Below are 26,954 nucleotides of genomic sequence, written 5' to 3'. Positions count from 1 at the left end.
AGTTGAGGAATGTTGGATCACATAATACGTAATTGCACATTAGTTTATAGGCACTGGTCCCACCCCGAGCTAGTAAACTATGAGCTATCGACTATAAAAACGAACAAAAGATAATCACTCCCGTGTAAATAAAAGAGACACGGTGATGTTTATATAGCTACTCGCCTAGCTGTGAGCTATTAATATCGCCGTGTCTCTTTTATTTGCACGGGATTGCTTATCTTTTGTTCGTTTTTATAGCCGATAGTTCATAGCTCACTAGCTCGCGGTGGGACCAGTGCCATAGCGATGTTAATTTTTTGAAGATTAATAGCATATCCAATTTGCTTATAAGGGTACGGTGCAAAAAGGAAATGTGTTATGTATTTCTAAAACCATGATCGACATTTCGTTTCCAATATCATTATCACATGTGTGCGCGTGGGGTCTATACCAATGGTATCTGTTGAATTATTGATTTTTGGACGGTATATCTTTTGTTCAGTCACCTTCGATACACAAAGGCTGAAAAATATTAGACACGATGTTGTTTCTATTAGCATATTTAGAGTTTTCAAAGACGTGTAGATTAGTACATTATGATACAAGTGCGTAAAAAAGGAAGTTCGAAACGAGTAGCAATAAAAACACCATCTGTACTGAAAACATAATTTTCAGTACAGATGGTGTTTTTATACGCACTAGTGCGAGAAGTGGTTCATTATATGCTAGGTCGAAATTTTGGAGGCTCATCTGTACTGAAAAATGTCGTACGATACAAAAAGGAAATTCGAAACTCGTGTCGATTTAAAACACTCCTTCGGTCGTGTTTTAATTTATCGCCACTCGTTTCGAACTTCCTTTTTTACGCACTTGTATCGTAATGTACTATTTTAACTTTACTCTTGTTTTATAAGTTGTACAGGAGCTTCTTAACGGGTCATATTTTCATTGCAATAATGTGATTGGCAGTAGGTGGCTCTTTCTAGGAAAGTACACTATTCCTTGCCGGTTATGTAGTGTCATATATTAAATATAAGAAGATCATACTTACCATCAAATGTGACCGTCTAAGAACGTGCATATGATGGCGCCACAAAAAAATGTCTTGTAGCTTGCGGTTATACTTGCGGCGTTAAGTCTTACTTTTCACATGGATTTATGGCTCGAAAGTGATACAACGCCAATTTATAAATAATCGATGACAACAAGGCATTTTTTTGTGGCGCCATTTATGTGTGGGTCGCATTTTAATGTATGGTATGGCATACCATACCATACATTAAAATGTCGTCATAATCTTTTTATATTTAATCTATGGTATTGTAGTGAAAATATGGCCTATTTGGAAGGCCATTAAGAGCGTGTCACATATTTTTGCGGTCGACGTTATCGTAGGTGTGTCGTATAGTTATGTAGTCGTTTAAAATGACGTGTGTCTGTATTGCAGAGGCGGCGCTCACATGGGCGGCGCGGCGGCGTCGCCGGGCTCGTGCGGCGGCGGCTCGCCCGCGCCCGCCGGCTCGGCGCCGCCCTCCGCCGGCGCGCCGCACTCCCCGCACCACCCGCAGCCCGCGCACACCGCCACGCCGCACCAGGTGACACACTGCGACCGACTAATCACTAGCGTAGCGTCTCAAGAGCGACGTCTACAGGAGGCATTGTTATATTAGCGCCGTTGCCTGCCCCGGAGTTGCACTCTAGTGCTCGCAGCTATGACAGACGTCATATAAACAAATTAATAAAGGAGGTCGATACGAGGTTGTGTACTGTGATTGTGATATTACTGCTGAAATGGATGGAATAATTGCTATTTTAGCTGCACTTATCTGACTAGCTGATATACTATTCCATACTAATGTATTTTGTATACGGATCTCGAGCACTAAGATTTTGGGGAGCAGGTTTAACAAATAAATACCATTCTGGTATCGCTTAAGTTACAAGCGAATATGTTTTTCGACAATCGCGGTGTCAGCACCCCATCAACAGTTGCAGCAAATCACGTTGTCGTATTGGGTGTGAAAATAGCCTGATCTCAGAACTGTCGAGTTATATCGCAACACAGGTTTCATAATTACTATAAACATGAAATAAGTAATGGAAAATTTTAACTTCTGATCAGCAGAAACGTCTGCAATCGATGCCACTAGACTAGGCTTTCTGCTGATCAAAAGTTAAAATTTAGCATGGTTAGCGCATCGTAACTGGTGAATTTCCAATATGACTTGGAACTCCGGTTGCCGTTTAAGAAGTTTAACACTCTTACGGTAGATGTCGCTACGGGTCCCATTGACCTTAGTAGTGGAAAATTTCGCTGGCTCGGTTGAAGTCTCGGTGGCTCAGTTGGCAGAGCGCTGGAGTATCGATCCAAAGGCCGTGAGTTCAAGTCTCACCCGAGGCAGACATTTTCCACTTTTAAATTTATTCTAAGTAATGGAAACTCTTGATTTGTGTGTTGCAGAGCGCGCAGGTGCCGACGACGCTGCACACGCCGGCGCCGACGCCGGAGACGCACGCGCCGCCCACGCCCGCGCCCGCCTCCGCGCCGCCGCCCACCAAGCTCTACCCGCAGGTGCGCCCCTCACACACACACACACAGATAGACTAATCACAATAGATAAAACGAGCTATCCACACATGACCGTGTCATTCACGCTAACGCGTACATTGATTCGTATTGTCGTGTTCATATTCATATTCATTTATTACAACCGTGGTATTATCACTAGATGTTACAAAAGTATACGTGCTCATGGACCCTATAGGAAACTTGACTGTAGTTAAAATAGAAATATCTGGGCGACCGAGCTTCGCTCGGTTCTATTTTAATATATAACGTCTTTAGATAAAAAAAAACTCTCATAAATACAAAAACAAAAAAAAAGACAAAAAACAAAAACTTAATTTCTGGCCGGGATTCGAAACCCTGACGCCTACGATCTATCTGCGTACATTAGACCGACCTCGTACGACTCAGCTAAGCGGAATCGATGCGCGCGCGGCGAAATTGACGACCATATTTTACGTTTACTAACGCGAAAGAAAAGCTCATGAAAACTCGAAAATTCGCGTTTTCCGGGATCTAAGGCTACGCTAGATAGATTTTTTACCCCCGAAAACCCCCACATAACAAATTTCAGCGAAATCGTTAGAGCGGTTTCCGAGATCGTCGGTATATATAAATAAATAAATAAATATACAAGAATTGCTCGTTTAAAAGTATAAGATATTTTATACCGTGCACGAAATAAAACATCAAATAATTATAAGAAAAACATGGACAGAAGTTATTTTTAAATCCAATTTCTATTTAATAAGTCAGGTAGAAATACCTATATAAAGTAACTGAGTTGACCGTGACGTCACTCAATTCAATTTCATTTATAAATTCTATATTAGCAAGTCGTTCAAATTCGTTTTGACAGTTCTTAAAAAGAAGCTGATTTGACTAGGAGGCAAGTAGCCTATTAGGGTGTGGCAACTTATTTATATGCTATACTACATATACACTAACACTACACACATTTTACTAAGTACAGATAGTAGAAAAATATTGTTGGTATACGATACAAGAACAGTATACGATATGATAACAACAGTATGAAACAGATATACCTAAGTGTGTTAGGTATATCTAACCTCTAAAAGTTAGATTTGACAAATTGACACAATATGATCAACACACCCAAATGATTAATAGAAAAAGGCGCGCCATTCAAATTTTCTATGAATGTTTTTTTTATTACATCTGCAATATTGTTTATTTTTACATTCAGAAAATTTGCCTGATTTTTTTCGCTAAACCCATTTTACGTCAGGGTATGTATTTACTCAAATACTTCGCAGAAAAATCCAAAATTATTTTAAATAGTAAGAATTTTAAATTAAATCACATGCAAAATCTAAAAACATAATAAATTCTTCTAACGCGATCTAATAACACATACGCCTGAGAAATGTGTAATTCCAACCAAGTTTATTTCACTCACAGGGCGACTCCCCCCGCGACGCGTCTCAACCCACGAACCCCTCGCCCGTGCCCCTCGAGCTACTCAAGCGGCCCGTGCTGCCTCGAGGAGAGACGCGAGTGGACCCGCTGGAGGACGAACACTCGCTGCACATGCTCTATGACTACACCACCGTGCATGCCTGGTAAGTGGACTAACTTTGAAGTTTGATCCGGTCCTAGAGGCCTAGGCAACCTGGAAAAGTGGCAACCCATGAGGCCCTAGGGGACCCCGGCAGAATGATTTTGAGATAAGGGAGCCTCTATAAATTTAAGGGGGTTCGGGAATTCTGGGCCTGCATACTTATTACTACGCGGCATCGTGAACTTTGTCAGATTGGGTGCAAATTGATATTGGATTGCAGCCTCGCGTCAATTGACGTTTTTGGCGGTTAATTTCAGAACAAGTCACTTGATGCTGATCTGCTGTTTTGTGATAATATCACTATGCACGCTTGGTTACTTTGAAAATTTCCTCAGTTACATACGTATCGCCTTTAATGCTACATAAATATTGAACATCGCAATCTGGGGATGAATCTATTTTCACCCATTCAGTCTTAAAATGTTAACTCATTCTAAATAGTAATGTAGTAGGTAATAAACATTCATCAATCTTAAAAAAGAATCCTCTGCATCACCATTTCACCAGCACCAACTTTGAATTTTTGCAAACTAATTTAACGTGTCTGAGATTTTTCCATGTTCTCCGCTAACCTTTGGCTGGCAGGTAAACTGTAGTATTTCTAGACACTTGAATTATTTTCTGAAAATTTATCGCTTCCTTTAAATTTTTAATTTATTTTATTTATGCGAGATTCCACCACGGTCGCGTCAAGAGTTGAGATGGTTTGACGCGAATCTAGGGCTCGCGACATAATTATACCAATGTGCGCATCAACATTTACTGAGTTTAAATTTGTTGTGTTCTTCATTTGGTTACAATGTATCACAGGCTTTTTTAGATATCAAGATTCGACTATTCTAAATCGTTTATCATCCTCAATTTATTTATTGTATGTAGTAAATTTTAAAGATGCTTTGAATTTATTTTGGCATTTATTTAGAGTTTAGTCTATTTCCTAATCAACATTCTGATATCTAATCTGTGTGTGTATTATCCATATTAATATTGTAAATGGAAAGTGTGTGCGTCTGTATGTTTGTCCGTCTTTCACGGCAAAACGGAGCGACGAATTGACGTAATTATTTGAAGTGGGGGATAATTGGAGGAACGGAGAGGGACTTAGGCTGCTTTTTGTATCTTTCTAATCCCCCATTTCCCATTTTAGGGAAGTTTGTATGGAGCTATTTTCGAGTTTAACGCGAGCGATGTCGCGGGCTAACGCTAGTAGAAGTATATTTATTATTCTATCGAGGTACTCATTTATATGGGAATATAATACAGTCGCCAGTTTTTCCTATAAGTACTAAACGGTCTAGTTCATTGGTGGGCAAATCAAATACGGTCCGCGCGGGCCAAGTTCAGTCCAAAAGGTGTTTTTGGTGTAAAACTGGCCCGCCTCTAAAGTTCCTTCAAATTTTGGGCTTCAAAAAAGTTTGCCCACCATTGGTTTACTTTTTAATTATTTAGGTACTTCGGTTGTGTTTTGTTTGATAATATTTCATTTTGATATCCTCAGGCTGGAGCACCCGGTGAAGCGTTTTAAGAGCGACGAGAACACGTTCCGGGAAGAGCTGGCGCTCGGCAGCACGGGCGGCGACCTCTACGCAGGACACGACCACACGCGCATGGCCGTCATGCCCGACCACGCGGACGTGAAGCACGACCACGTGAGTTATGTAGAGAGCACTACCACCACCCGCTCGTGTAGCACCACCACCACCTCACTGTAGAGAACACGCTCCGGGAAGAGCTGGCGCTCGGCAGCACGGGCGGCGACCTCTACGCAGGACACGACCACACGCGCATGGCTGTCATGCCCGACCACGCGGACGTGAAGCACGACCACGTGAGTTACTGTAGAGGACACTACCACCACCCGCTCGTGTACCACCACCACCTCACTGTGGAGAACACGTCAAGCACGACCATATAATACATAATCTTCTTAGATTACATTCAGAGTCTTTGTTTGCTGAAGCGCGCATAGGCTGCTTTTCTACCACTTTGCGCAAACGATGCACGTCCCTGGCGCGCCGGGTGCGGGTCAGCCCCAACCCCCTCCTGTGGTTGATAGCCGAGAGGTTGGAATATGGACATATTTAAGGCATTCACGACCGGTCTGGCTCAGTCGGTAGTGACCCTGCCTGCTAAGCTGCGGTCCCGGGTTCGAAACCCGGTAAGGGCATTTCTTTGTGTGATGAGCACAGATATGTGTTTTCTATACACGCTAGGCCAGACCTGTCGTCGATTTGTCGTTTTGCGGAAATGCACAATAAAACTGTCTAACTCCTTAAACTAACCAAATATAATTATTCCCCAGGATGACGCAGCGTACAAGAACCTGTACACGTCGGACGGCCTCTGTCCCACGCTGAAGGACCTCGACCAGATCTTCGAGAACTCGGACGACGCCGCCAGCGGGGATGAGACGGTAAGACTTGTGAGTGTGCACCCTTATTTATTACTCCTAAGAGTCCTAAGCTAGAGGGTTGCTCGACGTGTTCACCAGGCTTCATCTTTCGTCTGTGCAACAAAGGAGGTAAGGGGGATTTTGTCAACGAGTGTTAATAACTCGCGACAGCTGCAGGCTGGAGAAATGAATGCTCGTTGAATGAATGCATACTGCTCGTTGCTATGGCAACGCGGTCAAGCGCAAATCGAGATGGCCGTCACAATTTCCTGCCTACACTGAAGCAATTGTAAAACATAAATAAAATGCATTTTTTATAATGTGTAATATTTTTATAGCTTAATAGTTAAAGTATGGTAGTGCAACAAAAATCCTTCCATGGCTGATTGAAACATCCTTCGCCTGAAGTATTGTACGGATATTATTAATTTTTAAAACTAAATCCATAACTCCCTTGGGAATAAAGTAGTACATTATTGTTCACGTAGTACGTAGATGCAATGAGACCTTTAAACAACAAATGTGATTTAAAAAATGTGATTATGATCACGCCGCACGCGAAATGTTAAATCGCAAGCTTTGTATGTGGATTTTCATAGTTGGTCAAACTGATCATTATAGAAACGATTCAATCTGTAATTTCGCGTGTCACTCACTTCCTTTAAGTACATGTTTTGTCCATAATCCCTTAGTTGTTTATTACTAATACAGTTGCCGATATATACCTAGTGAAGAAGCATATCACTTTGTCACAGTATAAGGATATATCAGTAGTTAATCTCCGGCAGCGGCGGCGCGGTCGTTACTACTGCGCAAGGTCACGCAGGGTTGTACAACGTTACTATAATCGACTTCGTACAATGTAAGTTGTTGTAAATCTAATAGGTACTATTAACTGTAAGTAGGTTTTAGTATAACAATACCACGTCATGACACCACATTAGTCAGTATTGAAGATACAAAAAATCATTATAAATATATTACTCTCATACGCGCAATAGTAGATTGTGTAACAATAATTGCAAAAGCGTTAATTTAAGTGTTCATTTTATATGTTTTCTCTAGAATACACCCAATCCATCACAATAAAAAAAAGATTCGTTTGAACTAGAAACGTAGGTACCTACTGTCCTACTCGTATTAGTAACTGTGTATGGCGCTATGCTAGTACCAACGCTCTTTCTACCTTTTTATCTAATAAAGATTCAAGTACGTATTTGTTTCTTAAATACTGACGAAATCATATTTACATAAAATGTTTGAATAGATGTTTGCACAATATTTAAGTAGGTACCAAACTTTCGAGCTAGATAGATCGCAGCAACTACCTAAATGTCGTTACAGATAAATCCTTATTGATTTTAATGTGTCATTCTAGCTTTAAATCTCACTTTTACGCCATTTACGTAAGCAATAATGTACCTAACACTGCAAATATATAACAACCACTTACTTTTCTGGGTGTCTAGGAATTCTAAAGAATGACATTTCCGCATTTTGAGAACTTTCCATACACCCATAAACACTACAGTAACGAAAATATGTCTTCGGTGCTGACGTCATTTTCTCCCGAACTCAACACGTCAACACAGCGCGCAAACGCGGCCCCGACTGTCCAGCCCAATAATCACCAGTTTCGCATGTTTTCGCCGCATGCGAGGGGAGGGAGGGGGACACACCGCGCGGCGTGAAGTTTGTAAGAAGAGTTATTACTGGTTTTATACTGTGACTTTGTTCCTGTTTTTACTATACACGTGTAATTGTATTTTGCGCGTGAAAAAGAAATAAGGAATTATCTGATCAGTGTAAGATATTCTTCCATCTGTACTAATTAATAACTGTGAGATCAACTAGCTATATTTGCGCCGTCGAAACAAATCGCTTGCCAGTCATTATATAAACTTATTTATTGATGTTACCTATAGCTATAAAATAATATAAAGACTTAAAATATAAAATATCTTTATTTCCATGAACATATTTGCATAATTATATAAGAAACTAAGACTAAAGTTAAAGCTAGCTAATGTCTAAAATATGCCCTTGAGGCATTGTACCAAGGACACTGGCGACATTTCCTCGCTGTATCGCAATGCTGATACGTTGTGCGAGGAAGTCGCCAGCTCTTCGGTCACCAGTTACCTCAACCAAGTCTTAAATAGTTCTCGATAATGTTTTTTTTACCATTGGACAGTATGTTTCCAAAATAATGATAATATCACTAGATGAATTTTATTCTCCTAATTTCCTAAACTCGCTTGATAAATCTGTTAACAAAATTTCGCAATATTTAGAATTAGAATTATAATACATCATAACATAACCGTGTACATTATTTTTCATGACACGTGCAGTGTCAGAAATCAAGGCCACACCAAGAAGCAACAAGGTTTCCACAACGTCTAACACGCGAGCAAGCTCCGAAGAATTTGGCAGACTACTACGAAATAACAACAAAAAAAATTTAGAGTTCTAAAATGTTGAACTTCTAGATACATTTTTATCGAGGGTGAAACTCCTATTTTTTTATAAATTAGTCCAGTCATGAGGACAATAGTTGCAGTTTGTTTAAATTTTTCTGCTATATTTGGTAGGTGCTCCATTATGGGAAGAGCTTAAAACTTACCGAAATAGATGTCAATATAAAATAATGTGATCAAGCCTACAGTGCCCTGCGAAGGCAGCACACTAGTGTGATAAACTTTATCGGTGTGTCCCTATCGCACTTACAAATAGTGTGGAAAGGACGACCTGACGTGATAGCGTTTATCACGCGACCGTGCTTGCCCGCCTGGACTGGAATAGAACTATAAAACTACGATGACCCCAGAAGACTAAGCGAACAAAAACTGTTAATTCACCCTTGATATAAAATAATTATAATACTAAGAGTGACCTTAAATCCTGCCTGTCCTCTTCTGAGTTCGCTTGCGTTATAACCCTTTACTAATTATGCTATTTATCACAGCTCCAAGTACAAACGCCACCGGACTCCAACAAGTCCTTCGAAGAGACGCGAGGACGGATGGTCCGGGCCGAGGAGTTAAGCAAGATGTTTCCTACTCCGCCATCGTTGGAAGCCCATGCTGCCCCTTCTCCTGGGTTCACGCTGGAGTTGGAGCCGCTAAGGCATGCGCACTCACATGCTCATGCGCATCTCACACCCCACGCCACGCCCCCTCATGAACCTATTGAGGTGAGTTAGTGTAACTAATCGTTAGAAGATACCTACGGTTTGAGTATGATGTGTCTTACTCCGCCATCGTTGGAAGCCCATGCTGCCCCTTCGCCTGGGTTCACGCTGGAGTTGGAGCCGCTAAGGCATGCGCACTCACATGCTCATGCGCATCTCACACCCCACGCCACGCCCCCTCATGAACCTATTGAGGTGAGTTAGTGTAACTAATCGTTAGAAGATACCTACAGGTTGAGTATGATGTGTCTTATTCTGCTAATGTTGGAAGCCCATGCTGCCCCTTCGCCTGGGTTCACGCTGGAGTTGGAGCCGCTAAGGCATATTCACACGTATGATGTGTCCAACTACATTACCGTTACCATTTTCATTCGTTCTTCAATGGCATTTTAGAATGCATATGACCTTCCAACCCATGAAGTAATCTAGTTCTTATTGGGGTCTCCTCACGATTTATTTACTAAATACGGCTGGCGAATATCAAGTGACATTTCGCACATAAGGTTTGAAAAAAAAATCATTGGTATGAACCATGGTATCGACACCACGTCCTTACCGCTAATCGTCAACGCTTTCGCGTTTCATCTTGTGTGCCATAATAATTTAAGCTTTATTTTTATCCCCCAGGACTGGTCGTACGTGTTCAAACCGCCCACCGTCTACAAGTGCGTCGGGTCATCTAAATACGCGCCGCTACTGTCCCTGCCTTCCTCGTCACTACCACCAGTCAATCTACCGCCGCACGCCGTGTACCGGCCGCGGTGGCAGCAAAGCGAGGAGGAACCACAGCCGCAGACAGGTAACAGAATAGAAGAAATTTTTACGATAATATAATTAGTAAAATTACACAGCTATAGAGGTACAAAATTTATCGCGATTGGCGCGAGAGAGATCTTCTTCTTCCAGTGCCATCTCCTACCGGAGGTCGGCTATCATAAGGGTTATACGGACTTTAGATACAGCCGCGCGGAATAATGAACGAGTGCTTTGATTAAACCATGATCGTTTCCCTTGGATCTTTCCCTGGATTATGAGTTGAAGGAGTTCATACTTCTCGTTTCGCATGATATGACCTAAATATTGTAGTTTGCGTTTTTTAACTGATTTTAAAATCTCGACCTCTTTATCTACTGACTGCAAAACTCGTTCGTTAGTCACTGTATCCGTCCATGATATTCTCAGGATTCTTCTATAAACCCACATTTCGAAGGCTTCCAAACGTTTGCACATCTTTGAGAGAGATCGATGGGACCGGGTGGAGGTTTGTATGGAGCTAGTTTGAGTATAATATTGCAGTGTGGTTAAACAAATGATCTGTCTGCACAGGAACGAAGCGGCCCGCATCCCCGCTGGCGTCGCCGGGCAAGCCGCCCCCCGCCACGCCCGCCCCGGCCCCCGCCGCCCCCGCGCCCCCCGCGCCCTCCCCCCGCGCCGCCACCCCCGCGCCGCCTCCCCGCCACCCCCGCGCCGCCTGCCGCGCCTGCCCGCTGCTGCTCAACGTGCTGCTCGCCGACACCGTGCTCAACGTCTTCCGGGACCACAACTTCGACAGCTGCACGCTCTGTGTGTGTAACGCGGGGCCCAAGGTTAGTGCACATAACACCCGCCCTCTCGTGCCGAGTGCTACTCGTCGTGCAGTAACACACCGCCTCGCCCCCGCGCCGACTGCCGCGCCTGTCGGCTGCTCGCTCGACATGCCCCTCGTCAATACTGTTCTCAGTGTCTTCGATCACTACAACTTCGACAACTGCACGCTCTGCGTCTGCAACGCGGGGCCCAAGGTTAGTGTACATAATACCCGCCCGTCCGCGCCGCGCGCCGCTACACACGATGTCATTCGTGACCACTACTCCGATGGCTCTGTGTTATAACTATGTATAATACATATGTAGCTAGTCTGCAACGTGGCGCTCGATATACATAATACCAAAGAAGATCAAGTATTATAGAGAGTTACAGTCAAAGTTAAATGTGTAATCACAGTGCATAATGTCAAATATCGTCACTACTTTGAAAAAAACTTGTATCTTCTTCTGTCAATGAAAAGAAAAATGTAATAAGTATGTATGCAATGCATATAGAGGTAGACTTACTGCGTTTTAACTTTGAGGAGCAGTGTGAGATACGAGATTTTTTTCAAAGTAGTGACGATATTAATATTAGCGCCATCTAGCCGAGCATCCCCCAAAGGTGTAACGCCATCTAGGCTACCGTACCTGTATATGGCTCTGAGGTAAGGTTTTTTTTTCTTAGGTTGCACCAACCCGTCTGTCACCGTTAAAGCGTTCGTTAAATTTCATTGTATGGAAAGATCCATAGACGTCTGCTGCGTGACGGTAATGTTTCTGTCAAATGTGGTTGACGCAGCTGGCCCTTAGACTATAGCTGTCTATACGGAGTTACATATGTCTTTGATAATACCGACACCCTCCCACCTTCAAGACGCGCTCGCTACATCATCGTCAGTCACAGTCATCACATAAAGAAAACCGCAAAAACATCAATCACGACACAAAATACTACACAATGTATTTTTCTAGAAGCATAAGACCGTGCCAGATAGCGTAAGTCATAGAGCGTCTTTTATTTAAAAATGATTGATATGTATTTCCAATGACTATGATGATGAACGTTGTAGTTGAAATTTTAATACAAAACGAAGTTAAATACAATCAATTTGACTATATAATATTCTATTCAAAAACTATCAACTGGCGCAATCGGTAGGATTACTAACATCTATGATTATTTTTAACCCTTCATCTTTTTACTCAGGTTGTCGGCAACATCCGAGGCGCGGACGCGTCGACCTACCTCCCCGAGAGCGCGGAAGCGACGGACGATGACCCCGGCCGCTGCACGTGCGGCTTCAGCGCCGTCGTCAACCGGCGGCTCGCGCACAAGGCGGGGCTCTTCTACGAGGTCAGTACTCACTGCCGAGGCTAGGCTAGTCCATCACAGCAACAAGCTACCTCCCCGAGAGCGCGGAAGCGACGGACGACGACCCCGGCCGCTGCACGTGCGGCTTCAGCGCCGTCGTCAACCGGCGGCTCGCGCACAAGGCGGGGCTCTTCTACGAGGTCAGTACTCACTGCCGAGGCTAGGCTAGTCCATCACAGCAACAAGCTACCTCCCCGAGAGCGCGGAAGCGACGGACGACGACCCCGGCCGCTGCACGTGCGGCTTCAGCGCCGTCGTCAACCGGCGGCTCGCGCACAAGGCGGGGCTCTTCTACGAGGTCAGTGCCTCCTTAAGTGCGTTTTCACATTATCCGATCCGATATCGGATGTCGGACCGCTATCCCATACATTACAGACGCCATCTTGGATTTTTTCTATTGAAATCCTTCCGACATCCGATATCGGATCGGACAGTGTGAAAACGGTCTAAGGCTATGTTAGTTCTTCAATGACCGGAGGCTGAAGCGCTGGCGAATACGAGATCTCCTCGATGTGGAAACATCTTACATTGATGAAATATTTTACATGAAGCGAACAGCTTTCTCTCTCGCATCGTCAAACGGCGGTTCGCGCACAAGGCGGGGCTCTTCTACGAGGTCAGTTGTACACACTGTCGAGGCTAGGTTAGTTCTTCGCTGACCGCAGGCCGAGAGTTGAGCGTAGACGAGCGTCAGGGCTCTCGTATACGCGATTGTACATATTGCCGAGTGGTATGCGTCGATCACTTCTCGGGCTCTCTTTTTTCAGTGGGCATAGAGTATCGAGCTGGAAACGGCTCGCTTTGATGATTAGAATTGCCGCGCGACACAATTTGCTTAGCGACGTCTGTACTAGAACAGTACACGGAGTGAGAGACGTCGCTAAGCAAATTGTGTCGCGCGGCAATTAGCCAATATCGCTGAGTACTGCCTCGGCCGAGGCATGAGATTTGCGCCTATTGATGCCGATGTTATCTGGTCAATTGCATTGACTTTTGCAGCATTTATTATCCGTTTTTTTTACGATTTTATCAACGTGACATTTACATTCCCAGGACGAGATGGAGATCACGGGCATAGCCGAGATCCCGGGTCGGAACAGCACGCGGAGTCTCGGAGCCGTGGCCGGCGCCGTGCTCGGCATGTGCGCGGCGCTCGGCGGCGGCGGCGCCTCCGCGCTCACCCGCGCCGCCCGCCACGCGGCGCGCGAGCGCCACGACCAGGACGACATCAACCTGCTCGAGTGAGTATACTGTGTACAGTGCGGAGCTGTGCGCGGAGTCGCGGGGCCGTGGCCGGCGCCGTGCTCGGCATGTGCGCGGCGCTCGGCGGCGGCGGCGCCTCCGCGCTCACCCGCGCCGCCCGCCACGCGGCGCGCGAGCGCCACGACCAGGACGACATCAACCTGCTCGAGTGAGTATACTGTGTACAGTGCGGAGCTGTGCGCGGAGTCGCGGGGCCGTGGCCGGCGCCGTGCTCGGCATGTGCGCGGCGCTCGGCGGCGGCGGCGCCTCCGCGCTCACCCGCGCCGCCCGCCACGCGGCGCGCGAGCGCCACGACCAGGACGACATCAACCTGCTCGAGTGAGTATACTGTGTACAGTGCGGAGCTGTGCGCGGAGTCGCGGGGCCGTGGCCGGCGCCGTGCTCGGCATGTGCGCGGCGCTCGGCGGCGGCGGCGCCTCCGCGCTCACCCGCGCCGCCCGCCACGCGGCGCGCGAGCGCCACGACCAGGACGACATCAACCTGCTCGAGTGAGTATACTGTGTACAGTGCGGAGCTGTGCGCGGAGTCGCGGGGCCGTGGCCGGCGCCGTGCTCGGCATGTGCGCGGCGCTCGGCGGCGGCGGCGCCTCCGCGCTCACCCGCGCCGCCCGCCACGCGGCGCGCGAGCGCCACGACCAGGACGACATCAACCTGCTCGAGTGAGTATACTGTGTACAGTGCGGAGCTGTGCGCGGAGTCGCGGGGCCGTGGCCGGCGCCGTGCTCGGCATGTGCGCGGCGCTCGGCGGCGGCGGCGCCTCCGCGCTCACCCGCGCCGCCCGCCACGCGGCGCGCGAGCGCCACGACCAGGACGACATCAACCTGCTCGAGTGAGTATACTGTGTACAGTGCGGAGCTGTGCGCGGAGTCGCGGGGCCGTGGCCGGCGCCGTGCTCGGCATGTGCGCGGCGCTCGGCGGCGGCGGCGCCTCCGCGCTCACCCGCGCCGCCCGCCACGCGGCGCGCGAGCGCCACGACCAGGACGACATCAACCTGCTCGAGTGAGTATACTGTGTACAGTGCGGAGCTGTGCGCGGAGTCGCGGGGCCGTGGCCGGCGCCGTGCTCGGCATGTGCGCGGCGCTCGGCGGCGGCGGCGCCTCCGCGCTCACCCGCGCCGCCCGCCACGCGGCGCGCGAGCGCCACGACCAGGACGACATCAACCTGCTCGAGTGAGTATACTGTGTACAGTGCGGAGCTGTGCGCGGAGTCGCGGGGCCGTGGCCGGCGCCGTGCTCGGCATGTGCGCGGCGCTCGGCGGCGGCGGCGCCTCCGCGCTCACCCGCGCCGCCCGCCACGCGGCGCGCGAGCGCCACGACCAGGACGACATCAACCTGCTCGAGTGAGTATACTGTGTACAGTGCGGAGCTGTGCGCGGAGTCGCGGGGCCGTGGCCGGCGCCGTGCTCGGCATGTGCGCGGCGCTCGGCGGCGGCGGCGCCTCCGCGCTCACCCGCGCCGCCCGCCACGCGGCGCGCGAGCGCCACGACCAGGACGACATCAACCTGCTCGAGTGAGTATACTGTGTACAGTGCGGAGCTGTGCGCGGAGTCGCGGGGCCGTGGCCGGCGCCGTGCTCGGCATGTGCGCGGCGCTCGGCGGCGGCGGCGCCTCCGCGCTCACCCGCGCCGCCCGCCACGCGGCGCGCGAGCGCCACGACCAGGACGACATCAACCTGCTCGAGTGAGTATACTGTGTACAGTGCGGAGCTGTGCGCGGAGTCGCGGGGCCGTGGCCGGCGCCGTGCTCGGCATGTGCGCGGCGCTCGGCGGCGGCGGCGCCTCCGCGCTCACCCGCGCCGCCCGCCACGCGGCGCGCGAGCGCCACGACCAGGACGACATCAACCTGCTCGAGTGAGTATACTGTGTACAGTGCGGAGCTGTGCGCGGAGCCTCGAGGCCGTCACCGGCGTTATGCAAGGCAGTATGCAGGAACGTCGAGGCTTGTGCGCGGCTCAAGGAAAGTTAAAGTCCTACACGGTACGAGACGTCTCGCGAGGAAATTACCGCGCAGAATCTGCTCGGTTCGGAGACACGTTTACAGTCACGGCTCGCTCAAGGCGATTTTGTTACCAGTCAGTGTATTTGATTTCCCCAATGTATGTCTTACACGCAACTGTGTATATGTTATATGGGCGGGCGCTAAGTGAAAGCACTATCATTCACTTCTCATATCTTCTCATATCCACACGGAATGAGCTGCCTCGCGTGGCAATTGCCTCGCTGAAACTAATGGAGATTTGCCTCGCCCGAGGCACTTTAGCCACTGGTACGTTTGGCACATCTGCATAGAGCGAGCTGTTACGCAACCTTTGCACTGCATTTTTTGCGACGCCGTTAGATTTTTTATTGATTAGGGAAACAAACAGCATACATAATTTCTTATAGCTTATAGTCTACAACAATATGTTAACACATTAGCCAAAACAGTTTCCACTGAAAGTTAGTACATACAATTTTGCTCTGAGAGACAAAATGCGATTAGCTATGTTTAAGTTTATAAGTTTATGTAAAAAAAGGAAAGAATAGGACTAAACAATGAATGAGTTTACTTGCCTAAATAGAAAAGTACAAATTTAAAAATATTTTAAGCGGGTTACTCACGTGTTAAGTCGATATAGCGTTCGACATGTTTCGATCCATTTTCGAGGATCTTTGTCCTTCTTTTTCTTTCTCTTTCTTTCTTTGCTCTATGTGTGCGGCTGCTCGACTTAACACGTGAGTAACCCGCTTAAAATATTTTTGAATATGTTTGAGTCTCACTTGAGTTTTATAGTTAGAAGAGTACAAGTTTGAAGAGCTTTTAAGAGGGCTTTTATGTGAAAAACAGTGAAATCGCAACCGAGCGCATGATCATACCGTGTGTGGTATCAAATTAAAGGGCTTTGCGAGTAGTTTACAAATATATTCACATTGTAGGACTTTTTCTACTTGGTCTAACAAAATATGAGAAAATGCCCAAAAGTGGTAATAATTGTACCGGTGAAGGATTGTTTTCAAAAAATTGCCAAAAATAAATAATAGCAATTTATAATCACTAAGGCATAACAGCAATTTAAGTAAACGTTGCAGAAAAATTAAGTACAAAAATTACTTCGATGTGATGTAGATTTTCAAAGAAATTGTCACTTAATTTTAGGTAATATCTGAAAAAAACTGAATTCGTCTTAGCCTCGTTTACTCTTTTTCAAAACCTTATAATAAAAATGTAGTCTGAGAAGATTGTAGTACAGGATTTATGAATTATAAATTTACCCGTTTAAGTATTCAAAATTGTCCAAGTTTTACAAATAAGATCGACTAATTCAGGCCTATACGTTATTTTCTAAACGTGCATTAGAGAAAAATTCATAATTAATTTAGTGAGTTAGTTTTCAAAAATCCAGTCTTATAAAAATCAAGATAATAAGATGCTCTAACTGAAACTTGAATTAAATAAATCTGTCGGATAACGGAAAGTGTAGTATTTCACCGACTAAAACTATCAATTTTGCATTCTTTTGACGTTTTCTTTGAAAGCACCCTTAACCGTTTGTTGTCGTTGCAGATACTCTGACGGCGGCGCGGCGTGCGCGCGCGCGCTGCGCGCGGCGGCGGGCGCGGCGGCGGGCGGCGCCGTGCACCGCTGGCCGTTCATCGGCGCCCGGGCGCCCCGCTGCTCCCGGGACGTTATCAGGTGACACTACTGTTCTTTGTCGTCGTCGTCCCCCCCCCCCCCACATACACTACACTCGACCAAAAATGTGCTTTACCACCCTAAGGTTGAAGTTCGTTTGAACGTCATTAGACAACAAGGTTGATTTCCCCTTGCAATAATATTATGTCAGTGATCGTTTTATTGCTCTCTATAAGCTTTTGCCCGCGGCTTCGCTCGCATTAGAAAGGGACAAAAACTAACCTATGTCACTCTCCATCCCTTCAACTATATCCACTTAAAAACACTCACGTCAATTCATAGCTCCGTTTTGCCGTGAAAGACGGACAAACAAACAGACACACACACTTTCCCATTTATAATATTAGTATGGATTACAGTAGTACGAACCAAGTCGTCAAAATACACCTTTCTAACTGTATGTTAATTCCAGATTGATGCGCCGCCTCCGCCCCCTCCTCCAAGACGCGATCCAGAAGCGCTGCTGCGGCGCGCGCATGTGGGACGGTGTGGCAGGCCCGCTCACCTGGCGCCAGTTCCACCGCCTCGCCGGCCGCTCCAACGAGGACCTCTGCGAGCCCCAACCCGTACCTCCCCTCCTAGTCGGACACGATCGCGACTGGATATCCCTCTCACCTTACGCCCTTCGCCACTGGGAGCGACTAGCCCTCGAACCATACTCCTACTCGAGAGACGTAGCCTACGTAGTCTTAGCGCCTGACGGCGAAGTCCTAACAGACCCTATCAAAACCTTCTTCAGAGAACTCTCCACAGCCTACGAATCCTGCCGCCTTGGACGACATCAACCTATCAACCGAATAGCCCGCGACGGCTTAATAAGAACGAGCCCCTCCGACCGCGACCAAACAGCCGAAGAGTGGACGGGTGAACTACCAGCGGGCCGACTAGGAGAATACATAAAGTCCTACGCGGAGACGTTACGAACGAGTCTAGTACCTCAACTGGCTAGTTTGAGCATCGACAGATCCTTGCTAGAGACGGAGAACAAGTCGACGCATATAGAGCGTCCGTCGCCGTCGCCTATGCGGCCGCCGTCGACGCCCGACCACCCGCCGACGCCCAGTAGCCAAAGCGATCAGGAGAATGAGACGCCGAACACGTCGTCCAGTGCTAATAACAGTACAGGTATGTACCGCTGATAATTGAAACTATTTTTTTTATCAATGCTATTATGCGTGAGATGACGTCTTAGTAGTTTCAGTAATTTTTTTCACTTTTTAATTTATTTTATTACTAAGTTTCAAACAAATATTTATATTTGAATAATGAGATACTCTAGATAATACGTGCTCTCATGGGCCGTTCTAACAAATTTCTCTGATAAAATACGGAATCACAAAATAATCTAAGCAATAAGTATTTCAATACATTAGAAATTCCACACAAAACGAAAAGCCTTGTAATGCAAAATCTACGCAAAGTAACTACTCCACGAGGCAATTCGCTTTGTCCAGCTACCTTCTGTATACATACCTCATAGGCACGTCACGAGGCAGTGTCCAAGCGCGGGAAACGGCTAATTCAGACGAGTGCGTTTTCATCTTTTGAACAACTTGCCTCTTCCGAGGCATATCCATGTTGGACGTTCGCCTCGCGAGCGCATTGCCTCGCGACGTGCTTTAGGTCTGCGAACTTGCATGTGATCTTAGTTACATTGCGGGCTGTTGAGATTACATATAATTTTGCACAGCCATCAAATAGCGCAATGTAATAAAACTCGTATACGAGTTCTCGTTTTTTCTAGCGATGTCTCGACATTTCCTAGCGATGTGTCTCGCTCTGTGTCGACCCGCCTACTAATCAAGCCTCATTCATCCACAGTGCATAACTCCTGGGAAGAGGAGGAAGGCGGCGCCCCCGCGCTAGTGATATACGTGGTGGAGCCGCCCGCCTCGCACGCGCACCGCGCGCACGCGCTGCACGCACTGCTGCGGCTAGCGGCGCGCACGCACCACCACCTGCGGCACCACAACCCGCTCGTCAAGGTACCTATCTATATCAGCCTTTAAAGCTTCCGTCTTCGGACATCTCCTCTCCATTCCTCCACGCCTGTCGGTCCATTGCCATCTGCATCTAGTTCTCGCCAGCTTGTTGGCAGATGTCAAGGTACCAATAGTCATTATAAACACAAATATAAAGCTTTTGTTAAGTTTTACATACTTATTAGGTTTTGGTCATTAGTACTTTATCCCCTGATGCGGCAGTTGCCTCGTATGGGACGCTCTCAACCACCCGCGCGTATTTTTAATATGGAAAATTGTAGCGAAGATTATACGTGCCGCACAGCGCGAAAAATTAAAATTAATTCTGCCGAACGAGGGGCTGCGTTAACCGTTAATTTATGATAAATATATTTATAGAATATTCCATAGTATTATTAGTATTGTGTTGTAATAAATAAACAACTTTAATTTTTATTTCCAGATCATCTCTCTAGAGGGTATCTGCGAAACAGCCGGTCTCGGCGCTGGAACGCGATCGGAACTCCGGGCGCTAGCGTTCAGCGTGTTCACCGGCGCGCGGAGACTCCTGCAGCCCGCGCCCGCCGGCAAGTCGCTCACGGGCTTCGGTACAGCAGCGCAGGCGAGGGTGCTGCTCGACGCCATGCAGGTATGTTAAAAAAATGGTCGAGCCTACTGAGACAACCTTGCCTCGGGCGAGGCATTTGTCCAATGAATAATCTGCTTCGCGTGCCGTTTCTTTCTACTTATGTGGCCTATTCTCAACCATCGTAATTTAGGCGATAGGCATAAACTTCAGCACGGGAAGCATGGTCGCGCGATAGATGATAAAATATCAGGCCGAACCTATCACACTTACAAATAGTGCGATAGGGACGGCCTGCTATTTTATCGTCTATCGCGCGACCATGCTTCCCGTGTTGGTGTTCATTTTGTTGTCCTCGAGTTTTAACAGGACGACAAAAAGGTCCGAAGCATGGTCGCGCGATAAATGATAAAACATCTGGCCGTGCCTATCGCACTTTGTAAGTGCTTTATACCCTCAATTCAGGGTATTCAATTAAAATTTGACACTGTTCAATTTGTTACAGGAAAAAGACCGAGCGCCCTACAAACTATTCTCACCCGCGTGGGTACTCGCACCTCCTCGGGCCCTCAAAGAAGTGGCCGAAACCTGGGGCCATTCCTGTGGGGAACAAGGCGCCGTGCTGTTCCTGTCGTACTGCCTGTCGCACGACCAGCGCTGGCTGTTCGCCGCCGCCACCGACGCGCGCGGCGAGCTACTCGACACGCACGCCGTCAACATACACGTGCCGCACAGGTGTGTAGTCTGTACACTGGTGTACACCTGGGCCACGAGTGCGGGGAGTTACAAGACAGGCTGGTTTACAAAGATTGTGCCGCCTTGTGTGGCCGCATTGCCTCGTGCTAGGCACTTTTGCCCAAACTATGCTATATTGCTCAATTGATCACACAATTCTTTTTGAAGCTATTCTGTATGAGCCGCCTTAAGCTGTGGTACTCTAATGGCACGATACTTGGTCGCTCCGAATAATGCATGATTCCCCAAGCCAATTTCTAGACCTACACGCACCTTAAAACTAAAATAGCTATGAACTTTAATAACCATAATACAAACTGCCTCGGGCATCAGACTGACGTCTAAGAGCCGTGCTTAGGCACTCGAGCTTACACACCTCTGGAAACGCACGATTCAACAGACAAATACTTCGCGAGGCAATTGCCCGGGGCAAGGCTCCTCGTTGTGGGCATTGAAGAAGTAACTAATGTAATCAATATTTATTACAGATCGCGGCGGAGACGAGCGCTGGGCGCGCGGCGCTGCGGGCTGACCAAACTCATGGACTGGGCGCTCGGAGTTATGAGTCAAGCTGCCCAACCGTGGAGGCTTGTAGTCGGTCGACTCGGTCGTATCGGCCACGGCGAACTCAAGGGTTAGTATTCATTCTTGTAGAGTTGTAGACTAACCTTATGGATTATGTACTTTAATAGGCGAGTCCACACAGAGCGAGCAGTGTCGCGAGGCAATTTCCTCACGCGGCAAACGGCTAATGTACAACGCTGCTCGCTGTGCGAATCCGGCTAGTAAAATAATGACAAATATTCAACGAATCCATTGATCTCAAGGACTCCTTTCTGTGTTTAGAATAACCTCACTTCAAGACTTATAACTGTTACATTATTTTCCAGGCTGGAGCTGGCTCCTCTCCCGTAAAAACCTGACGCGCGCCTCCAATCAGCTGAAGGACATCTGCAACCCCTGCTCCGTGCTCTACCCGTCCGGCGCGCCCTGCATCCTCTCCGCCTGCCTCGTCTCCACCGAGCCCGACTCCTGCCTGCGGCTCATGGCGGACAGGTTCACGCCCGACGAGAGATTCAGCCAGGCCTCCATACAGTCACATCTGCACACGCCGCGGGACGTCACCGCCACGCATATACTCGTGTTCCCCACCTCCGCCACCGCCACACAGGTGAGGACATACAACACAAGTGTGCACCAAACCCGACTCGTGCTTACTCAAGTTAAAGCAGTACTTTCAACTATCAAATAGTATCAATTGCCGCCACACGTAACATGGCGACCCTGCCAGGATCGGAAGTGGTGTAAAGGATAGCTATTAGCTACTTCGGGGTTAAGTTTGTAGTGTCTTAAATAACGAATTCTTGCCATTTTTTATTTATGCATGCATTATCCTATGCAAAGTTAGAGAACTTTCAAACAATCGAGAGCGATTGTAGCACTTTTCTAAGAGGCTTGATTTTGAGATATTCACATAGTCGGGCAGGCAAGCATGTTCGCGCGATAAATAATAAAACATCAGGCCGTTCCTATCGCACTTACAAATAGTGCGAAAAGGACGGCGTGACGTTATAGCGTTTATCGCGCAAGCGCGGATCCAGCTTCGTGCCCAGAAGGGGGTCACGTGCTCTATTTGTATGGCCAGCCTAGGCTCCAGGGGGGGGGGGGGGGGCATGACCCCCTGGATCCGCGCATGTTATCGCGCGACCATGCTATCGGTTCTGGCGACGAAAACGGAACCTCGAATGAAAATGAGCACATCACGTAACCGTCAATCTAATACTCTTCTGTTCACATTCCAGTCAGCGCAAGGGCAGTTCGAGCAGAGCGCAATGGCGAACGGCGAGACCGACGACATGATGTTCCTCGGCGTGGACATGAACGACATGAACGACGACGAGATCAGCGACAGCAACATGACGGACCTGCTCATCGGAGACATGTTCAACAACATGTGGCCGCAGGGCAGCCCGAGGAACGACGGCGGGAGGGAGGAAGACGCGGCGGCTGACGAGGATGAGCCGCAGAGGAGTGTGCCGCAAGCGAGCTACGCGGGGGATGATCACAGCCAGGTTAGTTGCTTCAGTAACATGTGGCCGCAGGCCAGCCCGAGGAACGACGGCGGGAGGGAGGAAGACACGGCGGCTGACGAGGATGAGCCGCAGAGGAGTGTGCCGCAAGCGAGCTACGCGGGGGATGATCACAGCCAGGTTAGTTGCTTCAGTAACATGTGGCCGCAGGCCAGCCCGAGGAACGACGGCGGGAGGGAGGAAGACACGGCGGCTGACGAGGATGAGCCGCAGAGGAGTGTGCCGCAAGCGAGCTACGCGGGGGATGATCACAGCCAGGTTAGTTGCTTCAGTAACATGTGGCCGCAGGCCAGCCCGAGGAACGACGGCGGGAGGGAGGAAGACACGGCGGCTGACGAGGATGAGCCGCAGAGGAGTGTGCCGCAAGCGAGCTACGCGGGGGATGATCACAGCCAGGTTAGTTGCTTCAGTAACATGTGGCCGCAGGCCAGCCCGAGGAACGACGGCGGGAGGGAGGAAGACACGGCGGCTGACGAGGATGAGCCGCAGAGGAGTGTGCCGCAAGCGAGCTACGCGGGAGATGATCACAGCCAGGTTTGTTGCTTCAGCTACATGACAAAGATATCGTCAACATGTGGCTGCAGGGGAGTCCTAGGAATGATGGGGGGTGGGAGGAAGATGCGGCAGCTGACGAGGATGAGCCGCAGAGGAATGTGCCGCAAGCGAGCTACGCGGGAGATGACCATAGCCAGGTTAGTTCCATCAGCAACGTGGTAGAGATATTATGGTCAATAACATGTGTTCGCAGGGGAGTCCTAGGAATTATGGGGAGAGGGAGAAAAAAGCGGCGCCTGATGAAGATGAACCGCAGAGGAATGCACCGCAAGCGAGCTACGCGAGAGATGATCACAGCCAGGTCAGTTCCTTCACGAGACATCGTCAACAACATCTGGCCGCAGGGGAGCCTAGGGATTAGTGGAGTGGGATGAAGACCATAGCCTGGTTAGTTCCCACTAACTTCACCGGTCAATTTAGGGTGTAATTTACTTAGGACCAAGACAAGTATCGCAGCAGAAGAGAGGCCTGTTTTCAGCAGCGGGCGATAAATTAATGATATGACAGATCAACAAATCTGGTACTCTTATCTGAGCCATTTTTTTTTTTCAAAGTTGCCCACTTTTTTTGTAACATTACTTATTTTTTACGCCATTAATATTCAGAATCGCGAGGTCTTTCGATCCTGAGAGGAGAAAAAAAAATGTCCCAAGATTTCTATGTTGTTTCGAAGTTTCCATTCGTTATCGGCATAAAAAATGTATGAAAAAATGGTAACGGAATGGGGTAACAACTTTGAGACACTTTTTTTCTCCTATTAATTGAAAGAGCTCGCGATTCTGAGTGGAAACCACGTGAAAATTTCCAAATCCAAAAAAAAGTGGGATGAACAACTTTGAAAAAAATGGCCCATCTAACTCGCAGTCGATCAATTACTAAGTATGTCGCCCATAGTCATGTAATCACGAATGTATCAAAAACCTTCAGACGGAGAACGCGCCAAGACCGCGGCGTGGTTGAATTTCGGGCGCAGTTGTTAACAAACTGTTTTGTTTTCCAGGAGCAAGTGGGCACCGTGCTTCAGCAGCCGCTGGCGCTGGGCTACATGGTGTCGACGGCGCCGCTGGACGCCATGCCGGCGTGGTGGTGGGCGGGCTGCTCGCACCTGCGCGACGCGTGCCCCGCCTTCCTCAAGAGCGCGCTGCACCTCCACACCGGCTCCGTGCAGGCCGCCGACGACTTCACCTCCCTCACGCAGCGCAGCTCGCACCTGCACCCGCTCGACAGCCAGGTCACCACCGACGTGCTCAGGTAACTCTACACCTGCAGACTGCCCTAATATGTCGCGTATACACCTTAGGCCGCCTTTACACCTGTGAGTTTTACCGCTTACGTAAGCGACTTATGCGAAACTTTCAAATGTAAATGGTTTTTCTAAGCAGCTTACGGTAAGTTTTGACTACTTTCGTAAGCTGAGAACTTTCAAGTGTAAATGGGTACGAGTTTGCTTACGGAAGCGACTCACAGCTTATCCAAATAAATTGATAAGTTTTGTACTTACGAATGAGCAACTGGGGCGGTAGTTTTTATTTCTTTTCAACTTTGCTTGCTTGGAACAATGTAGACTCTCAGTAAGTTGAATATCACAAACCTTCCGTAAGCAACCGCTTCCGTAAGCTTCCGTTCCGTTTGCGATATTTCCGGACCGATACGACCTTCAAACCTTCAAGAAAAGAGCGTACACCCATCTTAAAGGCCGGCAACGCATCTCCTGGGCGGCAGTGATTGCTTACCATCAGGCGACCTGTCTGTTCGTTTGCCTCCTATCCCATAAAGAAAAGCAAAACTTACGAAAAGTTTTTAATAAGTGTAAATGGAACCATAAGTTGCTTACGAAAGATTTACGTAAAGGCGGCTTTAGAAAATTAAAATGATCTGCATTTTTTCAAAACTACAAGCAAAATTTTCCCATTGCAGGTACGTGCTAGAAGGCTACAACGCGCTCTCGTGGCTCGCGCTCGACGGCGAGACTCACGACCGGCGATCCTGCCTGCCGCTACACGTCCAAGTCCTCATGCAGCTCTACCACACCGCCGCCGCGCTCGGTTAATGTCAACCGCAACTGTCCGCCATCTTTGCGACACGGCATGACGTCGCGTCTTCGTGTATACACGTCCATACTGAATACGAAACGTTCATTCGGCCATCTTATATCGCGTCCTCGGCTAACATTCGGCCATCCTGACTGTGGCGCGTCCTCGAACACTCGGCCGTCCTATGTGGCATCCTCGGGTAACATTCGGCCATCCCGACGGGCACGTCCTGGGGTATCTGCCATCCAGAATATGACCCGTCCTCGGGTAACAATCGGCCATCCTGACTGCGAGGCGTCTTCGGATAACACTTGGCCATCCTGATATGTCGCGTCCTCGAATACCATTCGGCCATCCTGACCGCGACGCGTCCTCAGCTGACACTATCAACCTGACAGCGGCACGTCCTCAGCGAGCTAATCTGGCGGCGCCACCTTATTTATTGGAGACGGTTAGAAAGAGTACACTAATTTATTACCCTAGTTAATTCGACATAGGATTTTTTCTATTGTAAATCGCTACCCTCGAAATGGCCGTTTAAGAATAGAATTCTAGACGACAGTACTTAGGTAAATTATACGATAGAATAGGTGCCGTCGACTCTGCGCGGCTGGACCTTGTTACGTTACACTCTGGGTTTAAAATCCACTGACAGATGCGATTTGATACGTAAGTTAGACCATTCGATTGTAAGATGTTGGTAAAGATTAAGAGTAAGTTGTTAACATCGGGAATGATGGGATTTTGATTCGTTGATAACAATTGGAAATCCATCTTTTTGTAGGGCTATATTTTAATTCAGTTTGACATCTATCATTATTAATTTACATTTAACTTAACGTTTTTTCAACTTGATATAATAAAAAAAATTCAAAACAGCTTCCAATTGTTATGAACTTGCATAAATCGGATTGTATATTAAAAGGCCAAGATGTTCACCTAATTGGGTAGCTTAAGTGTATTTATCATTCGACGCTTGTTACTTATTGGTGATAAGAACATTCTATATCAACAACATTCTGTATAAAGCCATATAAAAGCCCGATTTTATATTTAACTAAATATCAGTTTAATTGAGATCTAGATAAGAATAACACCATTTTTATGCATTTTATCAAGCGAAATCAATTTATAGCAAATATTGTATCGCCTTTTTTAAAACAACAGTGAGATATTATCGTTTATCTTAATGAATTTTAACTACTGTCTTCGAGACAGTTATCTAGTTTACAAGATAACCTGCAATCATGAACTCTTTTTGGCATTCTCCAAAAGCAAACACATTTTTCCAGGCCATTTTTTTAACTTATCTATTTATTCATAAAGATATTTACGACAGTATATACGTTTTAACCATCAAAAATTCTGGTTGTATTCTTTCTATCTTTTCAATCGGGGCAAAA

The 26,954-nt window shown here is 47.7% G+C and overlaps 1 protein-coding gene across 1 annotated transcript; it reads left to right on the top strand.

The window, feature by feature from the left end:
- The first annotated feature begins 1,532 nt into the window (after window positions 1-1,532).
- Window positions 1,533-26,954, top strand: LOC125228085 (mediator of RNA polymerase II transcription subunit 13). Its single transcript, XM_048132535.1, has 31 exons — window positions 1,533-1,577; window positions 2,444-2,554; window positions 3,974-4,134; window positions 5,632-5,782; window positions 6,436-6,555; window positions 9,494-9,721; window positions 10,346-10,517; window positions 11,045-11,304; window positions 12,494-12,640; window positions 12,700-12,802; window positions 12,838-12,956; window positions 13,712-13,899; window positions 13,938-14,069; window positions 14,108-14,239; window positions 14,278-14,409; window positions 14,448-14,579; window positions 14,618-14,749; window positions 14,788-14,919; window positions 14,958-15,089; window positions 15,128-15,218; window positions 15,279-15,769; window positions 17,463-17,591; window positions 18,004-18,716; window positions 19,413-19,576; window positions 20,016-20,201; window positions 20,644-20,873; window positions 21,362-21,507; window positions 21,764-22,044; window positions 22,676-22,945; window positions 24,519-24,769; window positions 25,436-26,954. Exons 3-31 carry the CDS (start codon window positions 4,103-4,105, stop codon window positions 25,566-25,568), a joined length of 5,529 nt encoding a protein of 1,842 aa, XP_047988492.1. The 5' UTR covers window positions 1,533-1,577; window positions 2,444-2,554; window positions 3,974-4,102; the 3' UTR covers window positions 25,569-26,954.

Source organism: Leguminivora glycinivorella, chromosome 7 (assembly GCF_023078275.1).
Source record: "Leguminivora glycinivorella isolate SPB_JAAS2020 chromosome 7, LegGlyc_1.1, whole genome shotgun sequence".
Lineage (NCBI taxonomy): Eukaryota > Metazoa > Arthropoda > Insecta > Lepidoptera > Tortricidae > Leguminivora > Leguminivora glycinivorella.
Note: the sequence above shows the minus strand (reverse complement) of the source record. Positions and strands in the feature narration are given on the sequence as shown.